The 27,311-nt window shown below is 41.4% G+C and overlaps 1 protein-coding gene across 2 annotated transcripts in view; it reads right to left on the bottom strand.

The window, feature by feature from the left end:
* Filip1 (filamin A interacting protein 1) overlaps positions 1-27,311 on the bottom strand; it is a 259,788-nt gene that overhangs the window by 61,534 nt on the left and 170,943 nt on the right. For both annotated transcript variants that reach the window (XM_045160606.1, XM_004660402.2), the window contains exons 3-4: positions 20,554-20,727; positions 10,415-10,593 (exon numbers count right to left, since the gene is read on the bottom strand). In XM_045160606.1, coding sequence (XP_045016541.1) covers positions 10,415-10,593; positions 20,554-20,727 — 353 coding nt within the window. The remainder of the gene's footprint in view (positions 1-10,414; positions 10,594-20,553; positions 20,728-27,311) is intronic.

The following is a 27,311-nucleotide window of genomic DNA, read 5'->3' as shown; positions in this document are numbered from 1 at the left end:
AGTTGCTGTCAGGTCAAGAATGCAACAGTCCCAGGGCTAGAGACATGGCTCTACAGCTAAAGGTGCTTGTTTGCAAAGCATGATGGCAAGGGTTTGGTTCCCCAGTCATCCATGTAAAGCCAGATACATAAAGTGGCTCATGTGTCTGGTGTTTGTAGAGGAAGGATGCCCTGACATGCTCATTCATTCTTGTTCTGAGGTACTATTATATCAGATGGCACTTTGCTCCATCTCTCCTGGATTCTTGTATCTCTCCTGGATTCTCTATGGACTGATTTATGGAATTGTGGTCTCCTCTTCTGAGTTGATATTTCAAAGTCCTAATCCCTAATGTAACCTCCTCCTCCTTCTCTTCCTCTTCCTCCTCCTCCTCCTCCTCCTCCTCTTCTTCTTCTTATTATTATTATTTGGAGACAGGGCTTGAGGAAAGTAATTAAAGTTAACTGCAGTCAGAAAAGTTGATATTATAATTTGATCACAAGCTTCATAAGAGGAGGAAGCAAGAAATCTCTCTCTCTTTCTCCTTGCACTGAAGAAATCATACAGCAAGAAGGAGATGGCCATGTGTAAGGTCTGGAAAAAAAGGGGCATCATGAGAACTTGATCATTCTGCCCTGGAATTTCAGGGTTCCAGCCTCCAATATGAAGTGTTTGTTATGGTACAGCACTGACACAGCCTTGAACTAACTCCAAGACAGCCTGCACTCCACCTTTAATGCCTTCTACCTCAGGTCTCCTGTATTGTATCAAATCTATCTGCACTTTATATCACTCTCCATCTTTGCCTCCTACTCCCAAAAGTTTAGTACTGATCTTTTTCTTTGTTTGTTTTCTTGGTACTGAGGTTTGAATCCAGAGCCTCCGATGCTAAGCACATGGCCCACGACTGAGCTGTGTCCCTCCCTGCTCTTACCCAGGCCTCCTCTTTCTGACTACCTACCTATGACACAGTCACCTGCTTCCTCATTTCTGTCCTCTCTGAGAAGAATCTTATCTAACTGGGGCTGAAAAGGGGTAATAAAAGTCAGAACTACTTGATTAGATATCCTTTCTATTCTATTTTGTTTCTAAAACCCAAAGACACAATACTGCCCTTTCTCTAACTTTCCCATTGAAAGTATTTACTCTTTTTGTTTTGTTTTTTCTAATGCGAGAGTGAGAACCAGAGAAAAAGAGAGAATTGGTGTGCCAAGGTCTCCAGCCACTGCAATCGAACTCTTAAGTTGACAATTCAAATAGGGACTGGTAATAGAAATTATTAGGTTGAATGACCTAATTACTATCATCTTATAGTAAACTTCAAAAAACATTTATGTATGTATGTCAGAGTATATCTTCAAGATGTCTAGTCTCTTCTCCCACTCTTTGTTTCTTTGAAGCAGTGTCTCTTGCTATTACGAAGAAATGCCAGTATAATGGGTTGAAATAATTATGTCAAAACTATAATACTTACTATAATTACACCACTTAGGCTTTCATAAGTGTAGGGGACAGAGTCACCCAGGTTACCTAACATGATGAGAATCTTAGAATATCCTCCACAGAGAATTAATACAGAAAATTGTCTCCACAACCAAACAGGCCCAGAGAGAAGTAGAGTATTGCCTACCTTTGCTTAGCATACACCTACAAAAGGAAGTTGTGACTCAGAAGCAATTCTTATGACCTGGCACTTGTCCTCATCTTACACACTGGACATCTATCGTAAGCCTAGTGCTAGCATAGCTATCTTGACCCTTTTTCCATGTTCTGCTGTTTTGCCTGCTCCCCACCCATCTTATGCTTGGGTTCTGTCCTTTATTCTTCTTTCTTTTTCATATGCCTCAAGAGTATTGCAGTGGACTACATAGTGCCAGCAAACACAATACATTGTTTCCTGGAGCCCTCATACAAGGCCATCTTGCAGATCCCAGGCTCTCCAATGTTTCACATTAACACTTCAGAGGCAAATTTGAGTCAATGTTGAACCACTAGAATCTTACTAAAGTTGGAGTTCTGTCCTTTGCTGCAAGGAAAGAAGAGAGGAAGAGAGTGGTAGAGGGAGGGAATGAAGGAGGGAGGGAGGAAAGAAAGAAGGAAAGGAGAGAGAAGAGATGGGAAGGGAAGAGAATCAGAAACAGCAGCAATAGACCCACAATCTAAAATATGACTGACAGGAATGCCACCTTTCGCCACCTCACACACCATGAACTGAAGACCTACATCTGCTTCATTCTGTTACATCCTGATTCTGGAGGCATTTTGGTTGAAGACTTCTGTGACCTTTATTTAGGATAGTTTTGTCACCTCTCCACTTACCTAATTGTGACCATAATATGCAGAGTCACATGACAAGGAAAATAATAGTCATGTGAAAGGAACTCCTTCTAAATCTCTCAGAGCCCTCTTCAGTGAATGAGAAACAGAAAGGTTTCAGGAACTATCTGATAATTTCTCAAAAACATCCTGAAGGAGAGCAATTCTCAAAACCCAGCTGAGAGCTGGACAATTTCTGACTACTGGAACACTCACGACTAGGTTCTCATTACTAATCACATTTTCATTCCACATGCCTCTGCCTTTCTTGCCTCTCCTAGGACTTTTGCAGACTGAGGAGTATTCTTACATGACTTATAAGAGTCTTAAATACTAAAGTGTATTTTTTGCCCAAATTTCTCTTAAATCTTCCCTTTCCGTGCTTTTCAACTTTCTTGTGGCCACTTTTCATTGATTTTTGTCCCACTTCCTTGTATAATGGCATTAAAACTCTACTGACCCAAGTTCTGTTGCTATTGCTGTTGGTGGTGTTATTAAAGTCCAAAGAGAAGGGGCTGGGAATATAGCTCCATGGTAGAGTACCAATGTCAATTTTGCTACAAGTCTCCATTAGCTATAAGTTCAAAGACCTGGAAAACATCTTCATCATCCTTATCTATAGAAAAAGACAACCATTTTTTAAAAAATAATTGTTTTATTTATTTTATTATTTTTTTAAAACACTTTTTGTTCATTTGAGAGTGACAGACAGACAGAGAGAGAATGGGCACATCAGGGCCTCCAGCCACTGCAAATGAACTCCAGATGCATGTGCTACCTTGTGCATCTGGCTTACGTGGGTCCTGGGGAATTAAGCCTTGAACCAGGGTCCTTAGGCTTCACAGGCAAGCACTTAACCACTAAGCTATCTCTCCAGCCCAAGACAACCATTCTTGAAATGTAGACCTAATTAAAATGCAAAAGAATCTGTAGCTGTGAGGTCTACCCAGGTAACAGCACTGTCTGCTTCCACATCATCAAATATGACTTAACTTGACTTTGTGGCATGTTTTTAAAAAATTAAGAGGAAAATTAATTTGAGATACCCTTTCTACTGTATTAAACTAAACTAGTTCAAAACATGAACCCTTGGTTAATCAGAAAATGTTGTTAATCATTCAACTCATTTTCCTGACATCTCTGTTAAAGTCACATGAGAGTCTTAGATTAGAGGCTGCAAGCCCTTGATCTTGATAATTATGGTGCTAGGACATTTAAGGAAACTATCACATTCACATGAGACCCAGTATTTTTGTGTAGGGTGGATCTGATGCAGTGAAATTCAGTGGTGTTTACAATGCTTTGGATTTTGAGTGTCTTTCCTCTCCCCCCCGCCCCAACATCCAGGGCTCACGTGCTGAATGATTACTCACCAGCCGTGATAGTACTGGAAAGTGGGGGAGCACTCAGGGGACAGAGCCTAGTGGAAGGAAATTAAGTCCCTGGAGCATGTTCTGGAAGAGCTATACCTCTCTGTCTACACTTTCCTGATGCTCTAAGGTACACTGTCTCCTCTGCCTTGAGCAGACATGCTATAGCTCTGTCACAGGACCAAAGCCGTGCAGCCTGGTGACCATGGGCTGGGGCCTCTGAAGCAGGAGCCAAAATAAATCTGTCCTCCTTATAAGCTGATCATCCTAGGTATTTGTTACAGCACTAGAATGCTAATAGAACGTTTGAATGGGTGCTTCATATTGAATCCATGGGGTAACTAGTTAAGAATGATGAGGGCTGAAGAGATGGCTTAGCGGTTAAGGTACTTGCCTGCAAAGTCTAAGGACCCAGGTTCAATTCGCCAGTACCAACATAAGCTAGATGCACAAGGTGGCATATGCATCTGGAGTTCATTTGCAGTGGCTAGAGGTCCTGGCATGCTCATTCTCTCTCTTTCCCTATTTCTTTCTTTCTTTTCTTTTTCTTTTTTTTTTTCTTTTTGGTTTTTCAATGTAGGGTCTCACTCTTGTCCAGGCTGACCTGGAATTAACTCTGTAGTCTCAGGGTGCCTTGAACTCATGGCGATCCTCCCACCTCTGCCTCCCGAATGCTGGGATTAAAGGCGTGTGCCACTATGCCCGGCTTTCTCTCCCTCTTTCAAATAAATAATTTAATTTTTTAAAAAAGAATGAATGAAGACATGCTCATACTTATGCCCATTCAAATAGCTACACTAATATGTCCTGTCTTTTAAGAGGATCACCTCCTCTATTCTCAAACCCTCTGGTGCTGGAAAGCTATCTTTATACTCACCCTGATTGCTTGGTCACCTCAAGTAAGATGTAGCATCACTTACAACATCTCCTAAAAGATACACCTTCCTACCCTGCATGCACCCAAAATATGCACCTGAGCTGCATTTTCACCTTCGTGTGACATGAAAGTGGAGGGGGGAATGCTGGGGATGGAAGAGTCTAAGCAGGACAGGGGAGAAGGTGAGGAGGGATCAACCAAGACTAAGTATTATGAAAATACCATGACTAACCCTGTTATTTTGTATGTTAATCAAAAATTAAATGAAATTTTAAATGTTTCTTCCCAGCAATTTTCTTTGTTAGTAAAATACTAATAGTAGATGGCACATCTCATGACCAAGTTATTCTCTGAGAACCCAATGTGCATTCCAAATTGCTGGACAACTTTTCAAGCCATCTTTTCTTCTTCCATCTATTAGGGGAATGAGGTGTTCATTTTAATCAGAAAGTAAGAACTTTGAGACAGAAAAAGTTATTTTTCAAACTTGGACTCTGCCAATTAACTATGGTAAAAGGAATGTAACCTCTTCTTCCAATTAGTTAATGAGGAAAATAGTCACACACTGCAAAGTTCTGTGAGGAGGAAACAAGATGGTGCCTGTGTTCAGTATATCAGGAAGGTCAATGCAATTAACTGCTATTGAACAGCCTTTGGCAGAGCACCTAGCATACAGATAAGGGTGGATCATTTTCTGTTGATTGGCTCCACCACTGATTTTTCTCCTTGCTCAGTAAGATCTGAACTTACACAGCATCAGCAGCCTCTTCTGCAGTGTTCTGTACTGACTCTCGGAGCCACCAGTGAAAATGGTCACTTTGCCACCAATTTTTTGGGTAAGGGAACTAAATCTAAAGAACTCAAGGCTATTGTGCCAGGGAACCAAATACTAGTTTTTCATATAATGTTGATTTTAAATATTTCTAAGCATTCCAGTTCACTAGAGCAAGTTTGCACAAGTAGTAGGTTTTGACTGGTCACCCTTACATAAATAAATAGAATAGCACAAACTGTCTGTCCCATGGACTGCAAGGCAAACACTCCTCCCACTCACACTGCCTCAGAGAAGCAATACCAAATGAGACTTGAAAGCTTCACTACTCAAGCTCCTTACCCTATAGTCTTTGCTGAACAGGTTAGGGGATTTCTCTTGAGGTGCTAATTTGTACTTTTTAAAATAAGAACTTAAACTTGGAAGGCTTGCTGAAATATTATATGATGATGTCATTATTTATGTAGTCCCAGCTGAGCCAGTGAAATCCAAAAGCTTTACAGCCTATATTTACAATGACAGATATAGACAGCATCTTACCACATCAACACACACACACAGAATTCTTTAAGTCTTCTTTTGTCATAGCTATGTTCTCTCCATTTTGACATTCTTGGAGCAACCCTAGTGAAGCTTAAGCTTAAATGGCAAGTCTTGTGGCTCACAGAGGGAATAAAGTACACACTCTGAAGGTGATCTCATCTGATCAGAATTAGGTGTCTAAAGGTCAAGTTCAATACAAATATGAACCAAACAGAACAAAGTATTTAGACAAGGGAGCTTTCCTTAGCTAATCTAAGTATCATGAAAGATACTTTTGTCTTTTTCACTAAGAATGCTAATTAGTATATATTTTTTTTTCACATTGCCATCTGTATCAGTTACTTTCTCATTTCTGGGACAGATTACCTGACCAGAAAGAAGTAGGTTAATGAGGGGAAGGGCTTATTGATATTTTGAGGGGAGGCCCATCAGGGCAGGAAAGCCTGGCAGTGTCACTCCATCACATCCAAGGAGGAAGCAGAGGGAAGGAGAGCACAAGCAGGGCTAGACTATGAAAGCTCGTGCCCCCGGCTCCCAGTGCTACCAAGTGGCTCCTCCAGTAAGGATCCACCTCCTGAGGGTTCTACAACATTCCCTAGCAGAGCTACCAACTGGGAATTAAGTATTCTGACACAGGAGTAGGGAGGGCATTTCACATTCAAGCCACCACACATTCTCTTCTGAATTTGGGATGAGATTATTTGTAAAGATAAATATGTGGGACCTAGTAGTAATAAACTATGATCTCAGTCTGCTGACATATCATAAAGAAAACACAGAACAACATAATACAGAACTCTTACACTGGATGGTTTAACAACCTTTGCCAAGTGAAAAGTATCTGAATATCTGTATGTATGGTTACACTACCAGGTAAGACAATGACCGGGGCCTAGTTTAGGAGGCTTTATTTAGCTCTCCCACAAACACCACCAGCCTCACTGGACACCCCTCGAAGGAGTGCATCTACAGTGGAACACTGCATGGTGTTCCAAGTGAGCGTCCAAGCAAGCAGGGAGGCTGCTCCTGCCAGTAGACTGCTCTCTGGAAGTTTCTCCCTTGACAATCTGGAGTACCGCTTATGCTATGCCTCCTTGCTTGTATATTCATAGCAACCTTAATCCTGCCTTCTAGTTTGGACTTTCAAACAAGAAGTTAACGGAGTCTACACGCACCAAGGACACCAGCCATGTTGACTTACAGTATTGATAATTTACATGGAAATCTAGCTTAGTGATCCTGACTGAGTTATGCCACTGTGTTTGGTTGGGCCTTAGTGTCTCCACCTGGAGACCAATCGGCTTGAGCAGGTGATCTCAGATCGGTAAAGTTCAAAGCCAGGGATCTCTGGTTTTATGAAATACCTGAATGTAGATTTCTAAACAACACTTTCAACTGATCCTGTGTGCCTCAGTTCCAATTGTTAGCTATTTGTGCAGGGGAAAGGAGAGTCTTGCAGAAGAGGACTAATACAGACGGCAGGTTGAGAGAGGCCCCTCACCTCCCTGCAGAGTCCAAAGGGACAATCCGAGGGGGCTAACACTGCCTCAGGCTCCCCCTTACATGAAGGGAAAAGCCTCAGAAACCAAGCTCTCAGGGCTCTCTGGTTTTTGCTCATAAGAGGCCTTTGGGAAGGAGGAAAAGGGGTGCAAAGCTGTGAACAAAATGTTGGACTAGCCTCCACAGATCTCTCTTGAGGTGAGAAGGGGCTGCCATCCTGGCCTGGCACTGCGCCCTGAGGGCAGCTCCAGGAAGGCCAGCCTTCAGGTCAGTCTCTGCAAGCTCCAAAGGACATCCCATGAGGACTGCTTATTTAAAAAAAAAAAAAAAAAAAGGATTTAATGTTAAACAGATTTAGCAGGGAAGCTTCAAAAAGCGGCAGGAATCCCAGGCCACGACCTTCGGGGAATCCTGGAGGCCGCAGTGTCCCTGTCAGCAGGAGCCTAGAGGGGTGTTTAGCCAAGTGTCTTATCAGTGTGCCCTTGATGAGACAGACAGACAGATTCTTATCTAAACCCCTGTGGTACAGAGGAAAGTGCCAAAAGCTTGTTAAGATAATTACTCTTAACAGTTGCTAGGTATAAGTCTGGAGAGGAAAGCTGTCATTCCTTTAATGAAACTAAACAGCTGAAAACAGAGGCATTCATCTAAGATGTTCATCTAGAATGGATCAACATGAAGACAGAAGTAAACCCTTGTGGGATGGGATACCAAAGAAGGAGAATGCCCTCCACAAGAGTCCAAGTACTTCCCTTACTCTTACAGAACACAAAAATTAGAGATACAAGAAAGAATGAAAAAGGACATCCAAGAAAAATAGTCACTGCATCCACACTCCTCAACTGAACCAGGTCTAGGTGAGCTCGGCAGTGCAGGGGCTCAGTTTGGGGCTCAAAGAAAAATCCTACTTCTAAGGCAATTTACAAGGTGATCAAGAATAGTTCCTACAAATGCTTTCTAAAATTATTTGAATTCGTTCATTTCCAATGTTTTGTGCCATTTATTTATTTTTGTAGTATTGGGGATCAAATCTAGGGCTTGTATACTTTGCTAAGCAAATGTTCTACCACTGAGCCACAGCCCGGCCCAATTTCAGACATTTTAAAAAGTAGAATCAAGTTGCTGCTTTTTTCTTTTTTTGGTTTTTCGAGGTAAGGTCTTGCTCAAGCCCAGGCTGACCTGTAATTCACTATGTAGTCTCAGGGTGGCCTCCAACCCACTGTGATCCTTCTACCTCTGCCTTCCAAGTGCTGGGATTAAAGGTGTGCACCACCACGCCTAGCCTAAATTGCTACTTTTTTAAAGCAGGACCACAGTTCAGCAGAATGTCTCCAACCAAATGCTTTTTTGGGTTATTTTTGTTGTTGTTTGAGATAGGGTCTCACTCTAGCCCAGACAGACCTAGAATTCATTACATAATCTCACTCTGCCTCCCAAATGCTGGGATTAAAGGTGTGCACCACCACACCTGGCTTAGATGCTATTTAAGAAATATATATTATTTATTTATTTATTTATTTGCAAGAAGAGAGAGAAAGAAGAGACAAACACACACACACACACAGAGAGGGAGGGAGGGAGAGAGAGAGAAAATGAGAATGGGTGTACCAGGAACTCCAGCCACTGCAAATGAACTCCAGATGCATGTGCCACTTCATGCATCTGGCTTTATGTGCATACTGGGGTATCAAACCTAGGTCCTTAGGCTTTGCATTCAAGTGATTCAAGTGCCTTAACCACTGAGCCCTCTCTCCAGCCCAGATGCTAGTTTTTTATTTTATTTATGAGAGGGAAAGTGAGAGCAAGAGAGAGAGAGAGAGAATTGGCACACTAGGGCCTCTTGTCACTGTAATTGAGCTTCAGACACGTGCACCATCTTGTGTGCATGTGCAACCTTGTGTTCATGTGTCACCGTGTGCATCTGGCTTATGTGGGATCTGGAGAGCCAAACCTGGGTCCTTAGGCTTTGCAGGCAAGCATCTTAACCACTAATCCATCTCTCCAGCTCCCAGGTATTATTTTTAAAATTTAGAGAGAGAGAGAGAGGGAGGGAGAGAGAGAGAGAGAAAGAGAGAGAGAGAATGGGTGCATCAGGGCCTTCAGCCATTGCAAACAAACTTCAGATGCATGTGCCCCCTTGTGCACGTGTGCAACATTGTGTGTTTGCATCACTGTGCGTCTGGCTTACATGGGACTTGGATATTTCGAACATAAGTTCTTAGGCTTTGAAGGCAAGCAGCTTAACTGCTAAACCACCTCTCCAGCCCCACATGGTATTTTTGATATATGGAATTCACATTGCTTTTAGAGCCTTGTTCACTGTGTCTTTTGGTTGGTTGGGTGCAGGGTTGTTTATTTTATTTTTGTTTTGTTTTTCGAGGTAGGGTCTCAATGTAGGCCAGGCTGGCCTGGAATTCACTATGTAGTCTCAGGCTGGCCTCAAACTCATGGTGATCCTCCTACCTCTGCCTTTCAAGTGCTGGGATTAAAGGCATGCACCACCACGCCTGGCTTGGTGTTGTATTTTTTTTTATGTGGGGTTTCATGTATGCCAGGCTGGCCTCAAACTCACTATGTAGCTGAGGTGATCTTGAACTCCTGATTCTCCTGCCTCCACCTCCTTTCAAGTACTGGGATTGTGACTGTGCACCACACTATGTCTGGCTTTGTTTGTGTATCTGTAGCTCAAGGTTGGGAAAGTTTCATCTGGTGACTTACAGACATTGGTATAATGAGGAGGATCATTTATAATGGCTAAGTATAAAACTTTAACTTTCTGAAGAATAAACTTCAACCCCCAAAGAGACAAAGTAGATTATTTCAAATCAAAGGCTATTTATAGGGATGATTTTCAAATGTAGGGGTTTCATTGTCCCAGTTCAGATATAATTCCCCTGAATTTACTTCTGTTTATGGCTCTAACCATACTTGTGGGAACATTGCACAATACATATAGACACCCCCAAACATATTCAGATACCAAGGAGACCCTGGGTGCTGTGTGCAGTGCCACTGGTGGGTGGGCCTGCAAGACGGGCCAGGGTGCAGGTGCATTACCTTTCTCGCTCCTGCTCCAGCAGGTTGGTGAAGTCATCACTCTTGTTCATGTAGTCCGTGTGCTTGTGCTTCTCACTCTCCAGCTCACACACCGTGCGCCGGTGACACTTCTCAGCCAGCAGCAGCTGCTCCAGCATGCGCCGGTAGGTTTCCTTTTGCTTCTCCTCCAGTCTGTCCAGCTGGGGGCAAAGTGTGAAAGAACTTAACATCTTGCTGCATCCGATATGACTCTAAAGTGGTTCACATTTAGGGACTTGACAGGAGAACCTTGAATAGGGTGTTGCTTACCATTTCCCTTATGGCATCATGCACTGTCAAAGGGCTTCGTAAAGGGGCCATCAGAATACTACAGGACACTTTGTTTGAATTGTTTGTTTGCAGCAGCCTTGCTATGTAGACCAGGCTGGCCTTGAACTCACAATCCTGACTTAGCCTCCCCACTGCTAGAAGCATAAGCTCTACATAAAGACCAGCTTCATAGGTGGCAACTTAATGTATGGCCTTCTGGGTTGAGTGTTCCTAAACTTTCAGAAGAACAAATGGTTTTACAGCTTAATGAGATAACACAAAATGTAATACTTAGAAAGAAAGTAGGTAACAGTCTCCTGATCTCAGAAAAACTAAGCTCTCAACCAGTGTGTATGTGGACCAGACTTTGCATCTGCCAAGCAATTATTGCCATCATATCATTTTTAAAGACATAGCCTCAAACCACTGTAAACAAATTCCAGATGCATGCACCACCTTGTGCATCTGGCTTTATGTGGGTACAGAGGAATCAAACCTCAGTCCTTTGGCTTTGCTGGCAAGTACCTTAACCACTAAGCAATCTCTCCAGCCCTTTTAAATTTTAATTCATTTATTTGAGAGGGGGGGATGTGAGGGAGTGTCCCAGGGCCTCTTTACCACACTACAATCTGGACCCCAGATGCATGCACACTTTGTGCATCTGGCCTTATGTGAGTACTGGGGAATTGAGCCCAGGGCAACAAAATTTGTAAGAAAATTCACTTTAGCCACAGTGATTAGTGAATTCTACTGTAAAGCATTAGTGTGTAGAAACTTACATGGGCAACAATAGATCAGCTGTCTCAGATACTTTTCCTTTTAATTTTGAATGACTTCTAAAACAGAAGTGTCCTCTTGGTTCTATGTGGCTTTGTCCAGACACTGAAAACCATCTTGCTTAACTATGTGCACTACAGATTCATGAATCATACACACTGGCTTTGTGTTGTCAGGTTGCAAGCTATGGCTCAGCACAAAGGAATGGCTTTTATTAATGAACAGTGAACAAGGAATGGGTGCCTATTGCTTTGGAAATACATCCTCCACTTGGACTGAGGTAGAAGGAAAACTAAATGAGATCATCATAGCACTAAAGGCCAGATATTTGCTAAAGACAGAAAGAATGCTCCTGGAAGTCTTTATTTTTTATTCATGCTTAAAAATTTTATTTATTTATTTACAAACAGAATGAGACAGAGAGCAGAGAGACAGACAAAGAAAGAGAGAATGGGTGAGCCAGTGCCTCTAGCCACTGCAAACAAACTCCAGACACATGTACCATGTTGCCTATCTGGCTTTATGTGGGTATTGGGGAATCAAACCTAGGTTGTTAGGCTTTGCAGGCAAGTGCCTAAACTGCTAAGCCAGCTATCCAGCTCCGAAAGTCTTATTCTAATGAATTAAGTAGTGGAAGAGTGTGTGAGGGGCAATTTCAGTAGGTTTTAGATACAAGGACCATCATTTGGGGAAGGATTTAGCTCTGAAATTTGCAGAGAGCCAACTGCAGAAGTTGAGGAGCTCAGAGAGAGAGAAATCACACTGGCTACAAAGACTTGTATGTGAGCTGGAACCAAAAATCAGTAGCAGAGGCCAATAAGCTAGAAAAAGGCTGTAAGAGAGGAAAGAGAGGGAAAGACTTAAATGGATGGTATTGTATATATGTAAGTAGAAGAACAGATTACAGGTAGTGGCATGGCCTAAGCAAGGCCAGGGTAAGAGATTGTATAAAAGAAGGGTGGGGGGAGGATCCATCAAAATTCAAGAAATTCTGAATAAGACATATGAAAACTTACTTTTTTTGGATAATGGCACATCCAGAAGCCATAGATTGTTACTAGAAAATTTTCAGTGCCAGGGATGGGATACCTTCCAGTCAGTTGTTGGCCAGGGAGTTCCCTGTTGCCTACAAAACATTACAAGCTATTGCCAAGGACCTTGGTTTCCCATGAGAAACAGATGGTAAGACACTATTACTGAAGATTTGGCATGCCTGACCAGCAAAATCACTGAGAAATCAAGCTGGGGATGAGCAAAAAACCTTATCCCTGTAGACCAGCTGAATGAAAGCTGGAAAAAGCTGCACTGCATGCAGCCCTATGGGAGACAGAAGTCATTAGCAGTGAAAACAGTGGACACTGGGAGCTTCAACTTTGGCCAGACAGGCCAGATGACCGAATGGATGCAACAGTGGCATGTCGGCTCTAGGGAAAATCAACTGCTCTCTAATTGGACTGGAGGCCCACTCTGTGGGAGGGGATACATGCCTAGTACTGAAAACTTAATCAAAAGCCTATGGCAGCGGAGGTCATGAGCCTTTGGAGTATAAAGCCTGTTCTTGTCTAGATAAATGAATATATTATTCTCACCAAATTGGCCTGTAAGAACTACACTTAATGTTCATATTCACATATTAATACTACTCTCACTTCTGGTTAGAGAAGCTTCTCTTTTCAGATGGCGGTGACCACTGGGATGACCCAAAAGGCAACATAGTGCTGAGAAGAAGTGATAGAGGAGTGCTCAGCACTGAAACATCTCAATTACACCGTCCACAGCTCAGGGTCCATTGTGAGAGAGGTGGTGGAAAGAATGTAAGAGCCAAAGGAAGGATACCACCCCTTACAATGCAACTGTCCAGACAGAAATTGGCCTTGATATCCAGGACTGTGTAGTACCTAGCAATACCTTCACAAGACCCTTATAATAGGAGAAAAAGACGATGACATCAAAATAAAAGAGAGACTAATGGAGAGAGGGAGGGGCTATAACTGTGAAGGGGAAAGTGGGGGAGGGAATTATGGTTTATTGTCTGTAAGTATAGAAGTTGGCAATAAAAAATTAAACATTAAAAAAATTAAACAAATTTAAAGCCCCCCCCCCCAAAAAAAAAAACAAAAAGAATCTCAAGACCAAACCACTGGGACCTCATGAAAATAAAAAGCTTACGTACAGCAAATGTGAATAGAGCAAAGAGACAACCTATAGAATAGGAGAAAATCTTTGCCAGCTATACATCTGACAGAGGATTACTATCCAGGATATACAAAGAACTCAATAAACTAAATAGCCAAGCATGGTGGCATATGCCTTTAATCCCAGCAGCTGGGAGGTAGAGGTAGGAGGATCACCATGAGTTTGAGACCACCCTGAGACTATAGCTAGAGTGCGATCCTACCTTGAAAAACCAAAAAAAGAGAACTAAATAATAAGAACACAAAGAACCCAATTAAAAACAAAAACGAGCTATGGGGGCTAGAGAAGATGGTTTACCAGTTAAGGCATTTGCCTGCAAAGCCAAAGGATCCCGGTTCAGTTACCTAGGACCCACATAAACCAGATGCACCCAGAGATGCATGCGTCTGGAGTTTATTTGCAGTGGCTGGAGGCCCTGGCGCTCCCATTCTATCTCTCTCTCTGTCTCTCTCTACCTTTTTCTCTTTCTCAAGTAAATAAACAAAATATATTTTTTTAAGTGGGCTATGGAATGGAATAGAGAGTTGTCAGGAGAAGAAATATATATGGCCTGTAAATATATAAAAATGTTTTCTGCATCCTTAGCCATCAGGGAATTGCATATTAAGACTACTTTTATATTCTATCCCATTCCTGTCAGAATGGCTATTATCAAGAGGAAAACAAAACATTCTCTCTCTCTGCCTCTTTTTTTCCTCTTTCTCTCTCTTAAATAAATAAAAATATTTAGAAAAAAGGGGGGCTGGAGAGATGGCTTAGTGGTTAAGGCACTTGCATGTAAAGCCCAAGGACCTCAGTTCAAGGCTCTATTCCTCAGTACCCATGTAAGTCAGATGCACAAGGTGGTACATGCATCTGGAGTTTGTTTGCAGTGGCTAGAGGCACTGGCATGCTTATTCTCTCTCTCTCTCTCTCCCCCTCCCTCTCTCTCTAGCTACCTCTTTCTCTCTCTCTCTTAAACAAATAAAAATAAATTTAAAATATTTAGAAAAAAACAAAGCAAATGTCAGTAAATACTAGTGAGGATGTGGAAAACAGGATGACTTCCACAGTACTAGAGGGAATATGAACTTCTATAGCCACTGTGGAAATGTATGTGGAAGTTCCTGAAACAGCTAAAAACAGATCTACCCTGTGACCCGGCTACACCACCCCTAGGCATATATCCCTCTCCTCACTACCCTAAAGACACTTCTACATCCATGTTTTTTGTGAACCTACTCACTATGGCAAGAAAATGGAACCAGACTATAACTCCCTATACAGATGAGTGGATAATGAATACAATAGAAAATGAAATTATAAAATTAGCAAGGAAATAAATGCATCTGGGAAGGACTATAGTACGTGAGGTAACCGAGGCCCAGAAAGCCAAACACCACATGTTCTCTCTCATATGTGGGTCATAACTACAAATGTTTGGGCTTGTATGTAAGTTGGAGTAAAAGTCATTAGCAGAGGTCAGTAAGTTAGAAGGGCCTATAAAGGTTGGAGAGATGGCTTAGCAGTTAAGTGCTTGCCTGTGAAGCCTAAGGACCCTGGTTCAAAGCTTAATTCCCCAGTACCCACGTAAGCCAGATGCAAAAGGTGGCACATGTGCTTGGTATTTGTTGGCAGTGGCTAGAGGCCCATTCTCTCTCTCTTCCTCTCTGCCTCTTTCTCTCTGTCTCTCTGAAATAGATAAAAATAAAGCAAAAATTTAAAAAGGGGGGCTATAAGGGAGGGAGAAGAGGGGAAGACTTAAGGGGAAGGTAATATATATATAAATAGATGAACACTGAAGTTAGAGGAAGGGATTGACTAAAGGAAGGGTGGGGGGAGTTAATAAAAATTTAAGATGTCATGAATAAGCCATACGGAAACTTACTTCTTTGGATAATGGCATACCCAGAAACCATAGATTGTTACTAGAAAAATTTCAGCGCCAGGGATGGGATACCTTGCAGTGAGTTGTTAGCCAGGAAGCTCCTTGATGTCCCCAAAACATTACTTGCCATTGTCAAGGCTCTTGGTTTCCCATCAGATGGTAAGACCCTATTGCTGAAAACTCCACATGCTTGGGCTGTAGTTCAGTGAGAAATCAAGCTGAAGCTGAGCTGAACACCTCCTCCCTTCTGGACCAGCTGACAGAAAGCTGGAAAAAGCTGCGATGCATGCAGCCCTACAGGAGAAAGAAGTCATCAGTGGTGGTCATCAGCAGTGGACACTGTGAGCCTTAAGATTGGCCAGCTAGGCCAAATGTGCCAACTGGTGCAATAGTGTCATGTCTGTTATGGGAGAAACCAACTGTTCACTAATTGGTCCACTCCATGGCAAGGAATATATGCCTGCTACTGATAACCTACTCTGATAACCTACTCAAAAGCCTACGGCTGGGGAGGTCATAAGCCCTAGGGGCATAATGATTGCTGTTCTCTGGCTAAATGCATATATTATGCCCACCAAACTGCCCTATAAGCACTTTTTAAAAACATTTATTTATTCATTTACAAGCAGAGAGAGAGATATACAGACAGAAAGAGCACGCCAGGGTCTTCAGCCACTGAAAACAAATTCCAGATGCATGTGCCACTTTGTGCATCTGGCTTCATGTAAACACTGGGGAATCAGACCAGGGTTGTCAGACTTTGCAGGCAAGTGCTTTAACCACTAAGCAATCTCTTTAGTCCTGTAAGCACTTTTCTTAACATTCATACCCATATATTAATGTTACTCATACTCTTGGTTAGAGAAGCTTCTCTTTTCTGATTGCAGAGACCACTGGGATGACTCAAAAGTGACCACAGTACTGAGAAGAAGTGACAATGGAGTGTTTAGCACTGAGACATTTCTATCATAACTTCCAAAGCTCAGGTCCATTGTGGAGGAGGTGGTGGAAAGAATGTAAGACCCAAAGGAGGCATAGGACTGCTTACTCTTACAGACACAAAATGGCCTGGATATCCCATGACCTTACAGTGCCTGGCACTACCTACATAAATACTTTCATATAGGAAGAACAGATGATGACATAAAAATAAAAGAGAGTAATTGAGAGGGGGATGGGATATGATGGAGTGTGGATTTGTGAGAAGGAAAGAGAGTGTGATGGAATTATCATGGTTTATTGTCTAGAATTATGGAAGCTGTCAAAAAAAAAGAGAAAGAAACCCCAAACCTGAAAACTCAGTCAAAAGCCTATGGCTGGGAAGGTCATAGGCACAAGGGAAACTGCTGCTGTTTGGCTAAATGGATATATTAAAGTTATAAAACTACCCTCTAACTGTGTATGTTTATTTTTCTACATTAGAGATGCTCTCACCTTTAGTCTGAGAAGCTTCTTTTTGCAGATGGAATTACTACCAAGGAAACTCAAAACTACTCACAGTGCAAAATAAGTGACTGTGGAGAGCTCAGCATTAAATGAGACATCTACAGCACCCCTCCAAAATACCAAAGGCCAGATATTTAAAACTCCCCAAAACAAAGACCAATAAATTTCAAGCCAAATTATAATCCTTGATCTTAGTATTCAGACATAATGATCAGCAGAAAACAGGGCAGAGAGAATGTAAGAGTTCCAGGATAGGGAGGAGTGCTGTGGAATGCTGTCTTCTGGACATGACATGACTGTTACCTTCATTACTTCACAGCAACCATTGTTTCCAGCAATATTGGGCCCATCAATGTTCCATTATGGATGATAGGTAAGGGCATGAACTTCCAGGTCTCCCTGAAGAGCTACTGCAGTTAATCGTTACTGGGGGAGAAAACATTTTATTCAGGAGTATAGCCACTGGTATGTTGCATATGCACTGATAAATAAACCCCACCTATTCTTATTCTGGAAACCCTAATTAAATTCATTGACACACACACATACATGCACATATACAAACATGCATACACATAACACACACACACATACACATAAATACACACAGATACACACACACATGAGGAAAAAAGACATCAAAGTAGAAGAGGAACTACTCAGCTGGGAAGAAGGAGTTCAGTGGAAGGGGTATAGGAATGGAGTCAAGGGAAGGAAATGGGACAGATTGTGATCAAAATACAAAATGTGTGTGTGTGTGTGTGTGTGTGTGTGTGTGTGTGTGTATAATGTCAATTAAAAATTGGAGAAAAAAAAAAGCCATACCTGCTGGTGTACATCTATAATCTCAGCATTAGGGAGATAGAAACAGAAAGATCAGGAGCTCAAGGTCATCCTCAGCTACATAGCAAGTTTGAGACCAGCCTGAGGTACATGAAACTGGACTGAAAAAAAAGAAGAAGAAAGAAAGAAAAGAAGCCCTTGGGCATAGTGGTGCACCCCTTTAATCCTAACACTTGGGAGGCAGAGGTAGGAGGATTACTGTGAGTTCAAGGCCACCCTGAGACTCCATAGTGAACTCCAGGTCAGCCTGGACTAGAGCAAGACCCTACCTCGAAAAGCCAAAAAGAAAGGAACATTTGATCTGGGTTTGATGGCACTCATCTGTAATCCAAGCATTCAGAAGGCTGTTGCAGGATTACCATTTATCTGAGGTCAGCTTGATCTACGTGGTAATATGCTATCTCTCAAAACGAGAAAGAAAGAGAGGAGGGGATGAAAGAAGGAAAAGAAGAGAAAGAGAGAGAAGGAAAGAAAGAAAAAGAGGAAGGAAGGAAGGGAAGGGAAGGGGAAAAAAGGAAAGCAAACAAATATTTGGGTTTGGAAGCATGGAAAAATAGAAGCAAAAAGAGAAACAAACTTACAAAGAAAAACAATTTGAGATCTATAGAACAGCAAAGGAAAAGAAGGGGGCCACTTGAAGAAATTGGCTAAAATGCTAAAAACAAGAAAAAAAGAGACCAACTGAGCCTTCCTTTGATAGAAAAGTGACAGAAAAGTATTTTTGTTGATGATGAGGACGAGTTACCCAACCGGAAACTGGAGCACCAGAGAAGGCCGCTCTGAGGACAACATGAGTAGCACCGGCCATGTTCCACGACCCTAAGGAAGGCGACGCAGCGGGGAGCCTGCCTCGTGAACTTGGAAGGATCAGCACAAAAAGAAACTGTAAACTGTGAGAATAAGAAGTTATGCTAAGATGCAAAAATTCTGTAAATGGTGGTGGAAAACCTTTTCTCTTTCGAGCATTCTGTTTCTGTTACTGGGCAGGACTACATTTGGGAATATGCACAAGAGTGGCTCCTGGCTTTTCCCCTGACCCTCCTCACTCCCCTAGGATGGAATGACCCTTCCAAAGATTGGGAGAAGGAGGAGGGCAAAGGCACACCCACCTTCGCCCAGCCCAGGACAAATGACAGGGTGCATGTTTCTGCTCTGTTCCTATTTCCAGAGGCAGAAACACCCAATTACCTGGCAATCCAAATGGCTAGTATTTTTTGAGTATCAAGCATGTGCCAGAAACCATGTTGCAAACTTTATAGGCATTACTCCATTTAATTGTCAGAACAACACTGAGGAGGACACTGGTAACTCCCGCCTTCACAAATGTAAACTGAGGCATGATGAGCTGAAGTGACCTGTGTAAAGCACACCCAGCTGGTGATGGTGGCTCTCCGACATAAAGGTGGATCCAGCCTGTTGACTGATTCCCACTACACAATTATGTATTAGCATTTTAAGGAAAGATGAGAGTAAAGCTGGGCATAGCAGTGAACTCCCTTAATCCCATCACTTGAGAGGCAGAAGTAGGAGGATCGTTGTGAGTTCAAGGCCATCCTTAGACTTCATAGTTAATCACAGGTCAGCCAGGGCTAAAACAAGACCCTACCTCAAAAAGAAATGTACAAACAAAGAAGATGAGACTGGAGCTCCAGCTGAACACATTAGAGAAGCATGGAACTGTCCATCTGTTCTAAACACTGTAAACCTGATTTTGCTGCTGCAATCTGTCAGACTGAGCTATTCCAAAGGCTTGATCTAAATTCAAAGCTAAATTTAAAATAAATTGTTTCAAAATTGCTTTCTGGTTTTTTTTTGGGGGGGGGGGTTTAATCTGTCCTACCGGTTTCACAGCTATGATTTTTTTTTCCCCATGAATGTGAAAGAATCAATCTGGATAGCTGGGTGTGGTGGTGCACTCCTTTAATCCCAGCACTCGGGAGGCAGAGGTAGGAGGATCACTGTGAGTTCGAAGCCACCCTGAGACTACTTCATAAATTCCAGGTCAGCCTGAACTAGAGTGAGACCATGCCTCGGAAAAAAAAAAAAAAAAAAAAAGATCAATCTGGCTAGATCCATACATGAGTATACAAAAGTTGGCTTTGAACTTTGATGGTGTAAGAGTATTTCTCAGCCTTGGCATCTTGGGTAATTAATAACAACATTCCATAGCTCCTAGCATAATCTTTTATAAAATTACTAATTGTAACCCAATTGGAATTATTTCATCTTACAGAATTGTCCTAAATTTTTCATTGAGGTTTTTGCCTCAGTCAGTACAACTCACATAAGACTAACTAATTATGACACTCTTTAAGATGCCAAAAATTGAGTGGCATTAAACCATAATTATCAATAATAAATACAACTTAATTTAAGACTGCCAAATGGATAATTATCTTGAAAACTCAATGTGTAAACAAAGCACTTCAAATTTTCATGCTAACTTTTTAGAGAAATGAAGCAATAATGTACCTCAAGAGCATGTAACTATCATAATCACACACAAGAACATATTTCAGCCCTTAAGCATATTTAAGCATACTTCTTAAATTTCTACCGAAACTTCCCCACTGCCATCCATGAACTATGTGATCATGCTTTAACTCTGTGTTAGTGTGCCATAGAAATTGTGTTTTTGAGAGCAAGCATTCAAGTCTGTAAATGGAGGAGGAGGGCGTTCCCTCAGGTGTCCTAAGGAGACTCGCTGATACTGTATGTTTACCTCAGAGATGGGTTTCTCATAGACATCTTCTCCTATGGACTTCTCCTGGGCAAGGATAGCATCTCGGTGCAGGACCCGAAGCACTTTCTCTGGCTCTGCAGATCCGTAATGAGCCTCAAGGACCTCAGGCTTGGTCTTCTCTGTCTTCAGCATGTGGATTACATCTTCTCTGGCCTGTGACAGAAAGCACAGAAAGGTCAGAGGGCTGATACTGTGAATCCCACAGTGGATTCACAAAATCAACATGGAGCCTACTGGTGCATCTCTGCCTCTCTAGAGCTACTGCAAACTCACTTGGTTCTTTTGTGCCAACAGTATATTGGCAAGCAGATACTCTGCTTTGGTTGCTAGGAAGCAGTCAAGCAAAAAAGGGGTTGGTGCTAATATTAACTACATAAAAATGCTTGATCTAATTAGCAATGATTTGAGAAAAGAAGTTGGGTAGGGCTGGTCCTGGGATACCTGTCTCAGGGTACATGAAGTCAGTGACAAAAATTTTCAATTTTATATTTATACTCTCAATATGATAGGTCTGGCTTAAAGTAATATCCCACTTTATTTAGCCTATAAATATGTTAATAATTAGATCCATGAATTAATTAAATAGTGAACAGCCTTTATTAGTGACTACCTGTAATTTATCTTGCTCAGAAGCACATGGTTAAATCTCAGCATGTGCTGGGCTGGGCTTTTAACTAATTCATGCTAAATTTTATCCTTTTATTCAGCTCAGGTTGGTAAGGTCATGTTTATTATTTCACTTGCTCAGCACAACTTTTATATTTCACTGAAACTCCTGAGAAAATCATGTATTGGTAGGTTTTATATGACATCATCTTTGTTCTCTGTCACACACTGTATGTACATCTGGGTGTCTTTCTACTGATGAGTTGTGATGGTATTTCTAGTCATGAGGGTGCTGATATCTGCTGTGTGTACTGGATCTGGGTACATCCGTGGACCTGTTTTACTGGTATGGTGATGGGGAAGCAATTCTGCCTTCATTCTAACCGGTTGAGAGCCGAGTTTCCCTCTGTAACAATAAAAAAAAGGGTTTCTCCTGTACTATGGCTAACTATGAGCTTGAAATTATAAACCAAGAACTGAGGATATAACTCAGTGTTAGAGCACTTGCCTAGTATGTAGAAGGCCCTGAGTTCAATCCCGAGTACTAGAACACACACACACACACACACACACACACACACACACGCACACACACAGGAATCACTTGAAATTATAAACCTAGGTCATGATTATGGATGTCTTAACAGGAGAGCTAACCAGTCAATTATAAGTACTATATTCACAACATGACCATTATAAAGTTTTTCTTGAAATTTCCTACTCTTGCTACATTTTTTAGTATCCAATTTGATCTGATTCCAGATAGCTAACAACTAATTTATTACTGAGACATTAGCAAATTAAAATTCTCAGATTTCCCATGCTGCTGTCATGCACATATGTGCTCTTCTGCAAGCAAGTGCCCTTAACCACTCAGCAATCTTTCCAGCCCCATAAACATGGAAAATACTCATTTTAAAGAATCTAGCAGTTGGAATGTTAGTGACGATATAAAAGTTAGGCAGCAGGTTAAAGACAAATCAGAATGTCACTGTACAGGGCAAAGGGACAGAAACATAGTTCAGGTCATCTCTAATATGCCACCCGAGTGAGGGTGCAGCCTGCCTGGCGATGGAAGAATGGCTGTATTTGAGTCTAAGCTCATCTGCCTGCAGGTGTTCTTTTACAAGGAGTGCCTGTAGTACAGGAGTCCTGATGTCAATAGATTTCACTGATCTTCAGAAGGAAGGGCTCCTGTGTTCACCCCAAAAAGAAACACATGCTGTATCTTCTGATGTTACCCGAGGGTATGGGAATCACTTGAGGAACATTGAAAAGCCCTAATTGTCCAAGTCAACCCAGATCAGTTACTTCCAAATCTCTGTGCAAAGGATTCAGGTATAAACACCTTTAAAGTTCTCAAAGGACACCAGGGTGGAGAGGACTGTGCCATACTGCTATGGATATGATTTGAGTCTGTTCCCCTCCACCCCACAGGGGCTCATGTGTTGAATGCTTGGTCCTCTGTGGTGGCATGTGAGGAACTTTGAAGAGATGGGGTTTAGTGGAAGGTAATTAGACTATTTAGGAAACTCTTAGAGGGGATTAGGGCAGGACCTTAGTTATTCCCTGAGTGAGTAAATTAATCAAAAGCACAAAACTGCCCCGTAAATCTTCCAGGCTTTCTACCTCACCATGTGTCTCTACTTACCTCTTCATATATACTTCTCCTGTAATGCCATCCTCCACACTGTGATTCAGCAAGTAGGTCCTCACAAGAGGCTGAGTCAGTGGAGTATGGTGGTTTGATTCTCGATGTCCCCCATAAGCTTAGGTATTCTGAATGCTAGGGCCCCAGTTGATGGCAATTTGGACATTAAAGCCCCTGGATGCAGTAAGTATATTGTTGGGGGCAGCCTTATGGGCATTAAAACCAGTTTTCCCTTGCCAGTGTTTGGCACAATTTCCTGCTGATGTTGTCCTTCTTATGTTGACCAGGAGGTGATGTCCACCCTCTGCTCATCCCATCATTTTCCCCTGACATCATGGAGCTTCCCCTTGAGTACATAAGCCAAAATAAACCTTTTTTTCCCACAAGCTGCTCTTGGTTGGGTGATTTCTGCCAGCAATGTGAACCTGACTGCAACAGTAAAGTTGGTACCAGAGGAGTGGGATTGATGCTAGACACCTGACAATAAGGCTTTGGCCTTTTGGAGCTGATTTTCAAGAGGAATGTGAAAGGATATGAAACCTTAGCCTAAGAGACACCTTGCAGTGCTATAAGTTCAGCTTGATGGACTATTCTGGTCAGACTTGAAAGACCTGAATGAATGCATTAAGAATTATGGACTGTGAGGTTTGGCTTATGAGGGTGAGAAAGAGCTTTGTCTGGACGGGGGTAGAAACAGTTTGTGTGAGAGGCTTGCTGTTATGCCTGTGTCCTGAGACTTTGTGCAGGGTTGCGTTGTGTGAGCAGAGGGATATGATACAGAAAAAAATTGGGGTGAAACTTCTGCCCATTTAGCTGCAATTGAGAGATTATAACCATTGAGATCGGGCCAGCTCACCTGCATTGGGACAACAGAAAGAAAGCAGTCTTTTGAAGGGGACTGAATGCAGAAAAATGTCCTATTCTTCAAAGTCTGCTTATTCCCACCCTCTGGATTAACAAATTGGCACCCCACCTGGTATTATGGAGTATAAGAAATGCAGGAAAGAGAGGGTCATTGAATTTGCAGCAGTCTTGTGTTTTGGAAATGGCCATGGGCAGTGTGGAGGATGGCATTACAGGAGAAGTATATATGAAGAGGTGAGTACAGACACATGGTGAGGTAGAAAGCCAGGAAGATTTAGGGGGCAGTTTTGTGCTTTTGTTCAACTCACTCACTCAGGGAATAACTAAGGTCCTGCCCTAACCCCCCCTGAGAAGCAGGTCTGCTAAGGACTGCCTGCATGGAGGCCTGATGGAGTTGTGAGGATGAACCGTGGGTTGCAGTGGAGATCCAGTGGAGATGCTGGAACCATGAGGTGGCTGCTAAGGAGAGCTGCCAGCCCCTGATGAAGTTTTCCAGGGCTGTGAGTAGCTTAGCTGGAGGGGTGGAATTGGAACTCCAGAGACTTGTTGAATGGAAATGATTCTCTGATTTCATCCTCTGTGTGTTTGTTGTTAGCATATAGGAAGACTACTGATTTCTGTGTGTTTATTTTGTATCCTGCTACATGGCTATGGGTGTTTATCAGCTCTAACAGCTTTCTGGTAGGTCCTTTATGCATAGAATCATATCATCTGCAAATAATGATAATTTGATCTCTTCCTTTCCAATTTGTATCCCTTTTATGTGTGTCTCTTGCCTTACTGCTATGAAAAAAACTTCCAGTACTATATTAAATAAAAGTGAGGACAAAGCAGGGTGTGGTGGCGCATATCTTTAGTCCCAGCACTTGGAAGGCCATGGTAGGAGGATCACTGTGAGTTCGAGGCCACTGTTACAGTACATAGTGAATTCCAGGTCAGCCTGGGCTAGAGTGAGACTTTGCCTCAAAAAACCAAAAAAAAAAAAAAAAAAAAAAAAGACATCCTTGTCTTGTTCTTGATTTTAGTAGAAAAGCTTCAAGTATTTTTTTCCCATTTACTATTATATTGGCTGTAGGTTTATCATAAATAGCCATTATTATGTTGACATATGTTCCTTATATTCCCAGTCTCTGTAGGACTTTTATCATGAAGGGATTTTGGATTTTTATCAAATGCTTTTTCTGCATCTAATGAAATGGTCATGTGATTTTTATCATTCAGTCCATTTATATAATATGTTACATTTATCGATTTGCATGTGTTGAATAATCTCTTTGTCTCTGGGATCTTTGTGATATATTCTTGTATTCTGTTTGCCAACATTTTATTGAGAATTTTTGGATCTATGTTCATGAAGGAGATTGGTCTGTAATTTTCTTTTTTTTTTACATTTAAAAGTGCAGACTTTAATAAGTACAAAGGACATAATAAGATGAGCTTGTGGAGAAGCCAACCAAATTACAGAAATTAGGTGATACAAGTATCCACTACAAGTTTCTATATTTACTTTTTTTGTGCAGAATATTTATTTATTAAGGTTGTTTAATATATAATTTTTCATTTGTGTTTTTGGAAATCCTTTATTGCAAAGATAATTCTTTTGACTGTTGACAAATAGCAGCCACAAGGATCATTCTGGACCTCCACATTGGATAAATTCCATTTCTTCTTGAGAGATGAGTTTCCTTCTGAATTTCTGAGGTAAGGTTTTGATTATGTCTGCAGTGTCTTGTGGACTCTGATGCATCAGCCAGTCTGGTGCTTTACTTCCTTTAGAATGTTGTGTGATTATAGAGTAGGGCGGGGGCCCTGCTGATCTCATAGCTTCTGAGGCACTGAGTTTAGGATTGTCTCTTCTGTTAGGGAACCTTATCAGTGGAGCACGTGGCTTTACTACCTCAACAGGAGGGGAAGGGATTGGCAAACCAACACCAAAGCATGTACTAGCATTCAAATCAAGACACTGGGAGAGGCTGAGTCTGACTTCTAGGTGAGGAGGCAGCCCAAGGGGCCAGTAACCCCGCCATTCCCAAGTCCTTCTAATTTTCTTTTTTTTGTCCTACCTTTTTATAGTTTTGGTATCAGGGTGATACTGGCTTCATAGAAGGAGTTTGGTAGGATTCCTGCCTTTTCTATTTTATGGGAAAGTTTGAGACACATTGGTGTTAGTTCTTCTGTGAAGGTCTGTTAAAATTCACCAATGAATCCATCTGAGCCTGGACCTTTTTTTTAAGTTGGGAGATTTTTTTTTTTTTATAACTGCTTGAATCTCCATACTTGTTATAGGTCTATTTAAGTGGTTAATCTCATCTTGTTAATTTAGGTATGTCATATAAATCAAGGAAATCATCCATTTCTTTCAGATTTTCAAACTTAGTGGAGTATATATTCTTATAGTATGTCCCTATCATTTTTTGAATTTCTCTGGTATCCATTGTGATGGTACCTTTTTCATCTCTAATTTTGTTAATTTGTGTCTCTTCTTTCTTTATTTTGGTTGTATTTGCTAAGTAAGGGTTTATCAATCTTGTTTATCCTATCAAAGAACCAACTCTGTTTCATTGATTCTTTGGATTTTTTTTTTTTTTTGGGTTTCTATTTCATCAATTTATGCCCTAATCTTTATTATTTCTTCCCATCTACTGATTGTTGGTTTGCCTTGTTCTTCTTTTTCCCAGGCCTTAAGGTGAAGCATTAAGTTGTTTACTTGAGACCTTTCTAATTTCTTAATATAGGCACTTAAAGCTATAAATTTCTTATTGTGTCCCAAAAGTTTTCTATGTTGTGTTCTCATTATCATTTTATTCTACAAATTTTTTTATTTCCTTCTTGATTTCTTCATTGAACCATTCATCATTTAGTAGTGCATTGTTTAGCTTCCATGATTTTGTGTATGCTCTATAGCTTTTCTTGCTATTGATTTGTAGTTTGATTCCACTGTGGTCAGATAGAATGAAAGGAATTATTTCAATTTTCCTATATTTGCTAAGATTTGCTTTGTGTCCTAATATATGCTCTATTATAGTGAATGAATGTTCCCTGTGCTGCTGAAAAGAATGTGTATTCTGCAGCATTTGGATGAAATGTCATGTATGTACCTGTTAGGTCCATTTGTTCTATTATCTCATTTTAATACAGATGCATCTCAGTTTATTTTTTGCTGGGATGACCTGTCAATTGATGAGAGTGGAATGTTGAAGTTGCCCCACTGCCAACTGTCTTTGGTGTTATCTGTGACCTTAGTTCTAATAGTGTTTGTTTGATGAAATTGGTAGCCCCCATGTTAGGTGCATGCATGTTTAGGATTGTAATGTCCTCCTGTTGGAGTGTTCCTTTAATCAATATAAAGTGCCTTTCCTTATCTTTCCTAAATAATGTTGGTCTGAAGTCTACCTTGTCAGATATTAGGATAGTACTCCCTGCTTGTTTTCTAGGTATACTTGCTTGAAACACCATTTTCCAAACTTTCACCCTAGAATAGTGTCCATCCTTTGTAGAAAGATGCATTTCTTGGGGGCAACAAATTGAAGGATTCTACTTTTTTTGAGGGGGGGGGGTTTCAAGGTAGGGTCTCACATTGGTCCAGGCTGACCTGGAATTAACTATGTAGTCTCAG

Source organism: Jaculus jaculus, chromosome 10 (assembly GCF_020740685.1).
Source record: "Jaculus jaculus isolate mJacJac1 chromosome 10, mJacJac1.mat.Y.cur, whole genome shotgun sequence".
NCBI lineage: Eukaryota > Metazoa > Chordata > Mammalia > Rodentia > Dipodidae > Jaculus > Jaculus jaculus.
The sequence above is the reverse complement of the archived record's forward strand: the minus strand, read 5'-3'. Positions and strand labels throughout refer to the sequence as shown.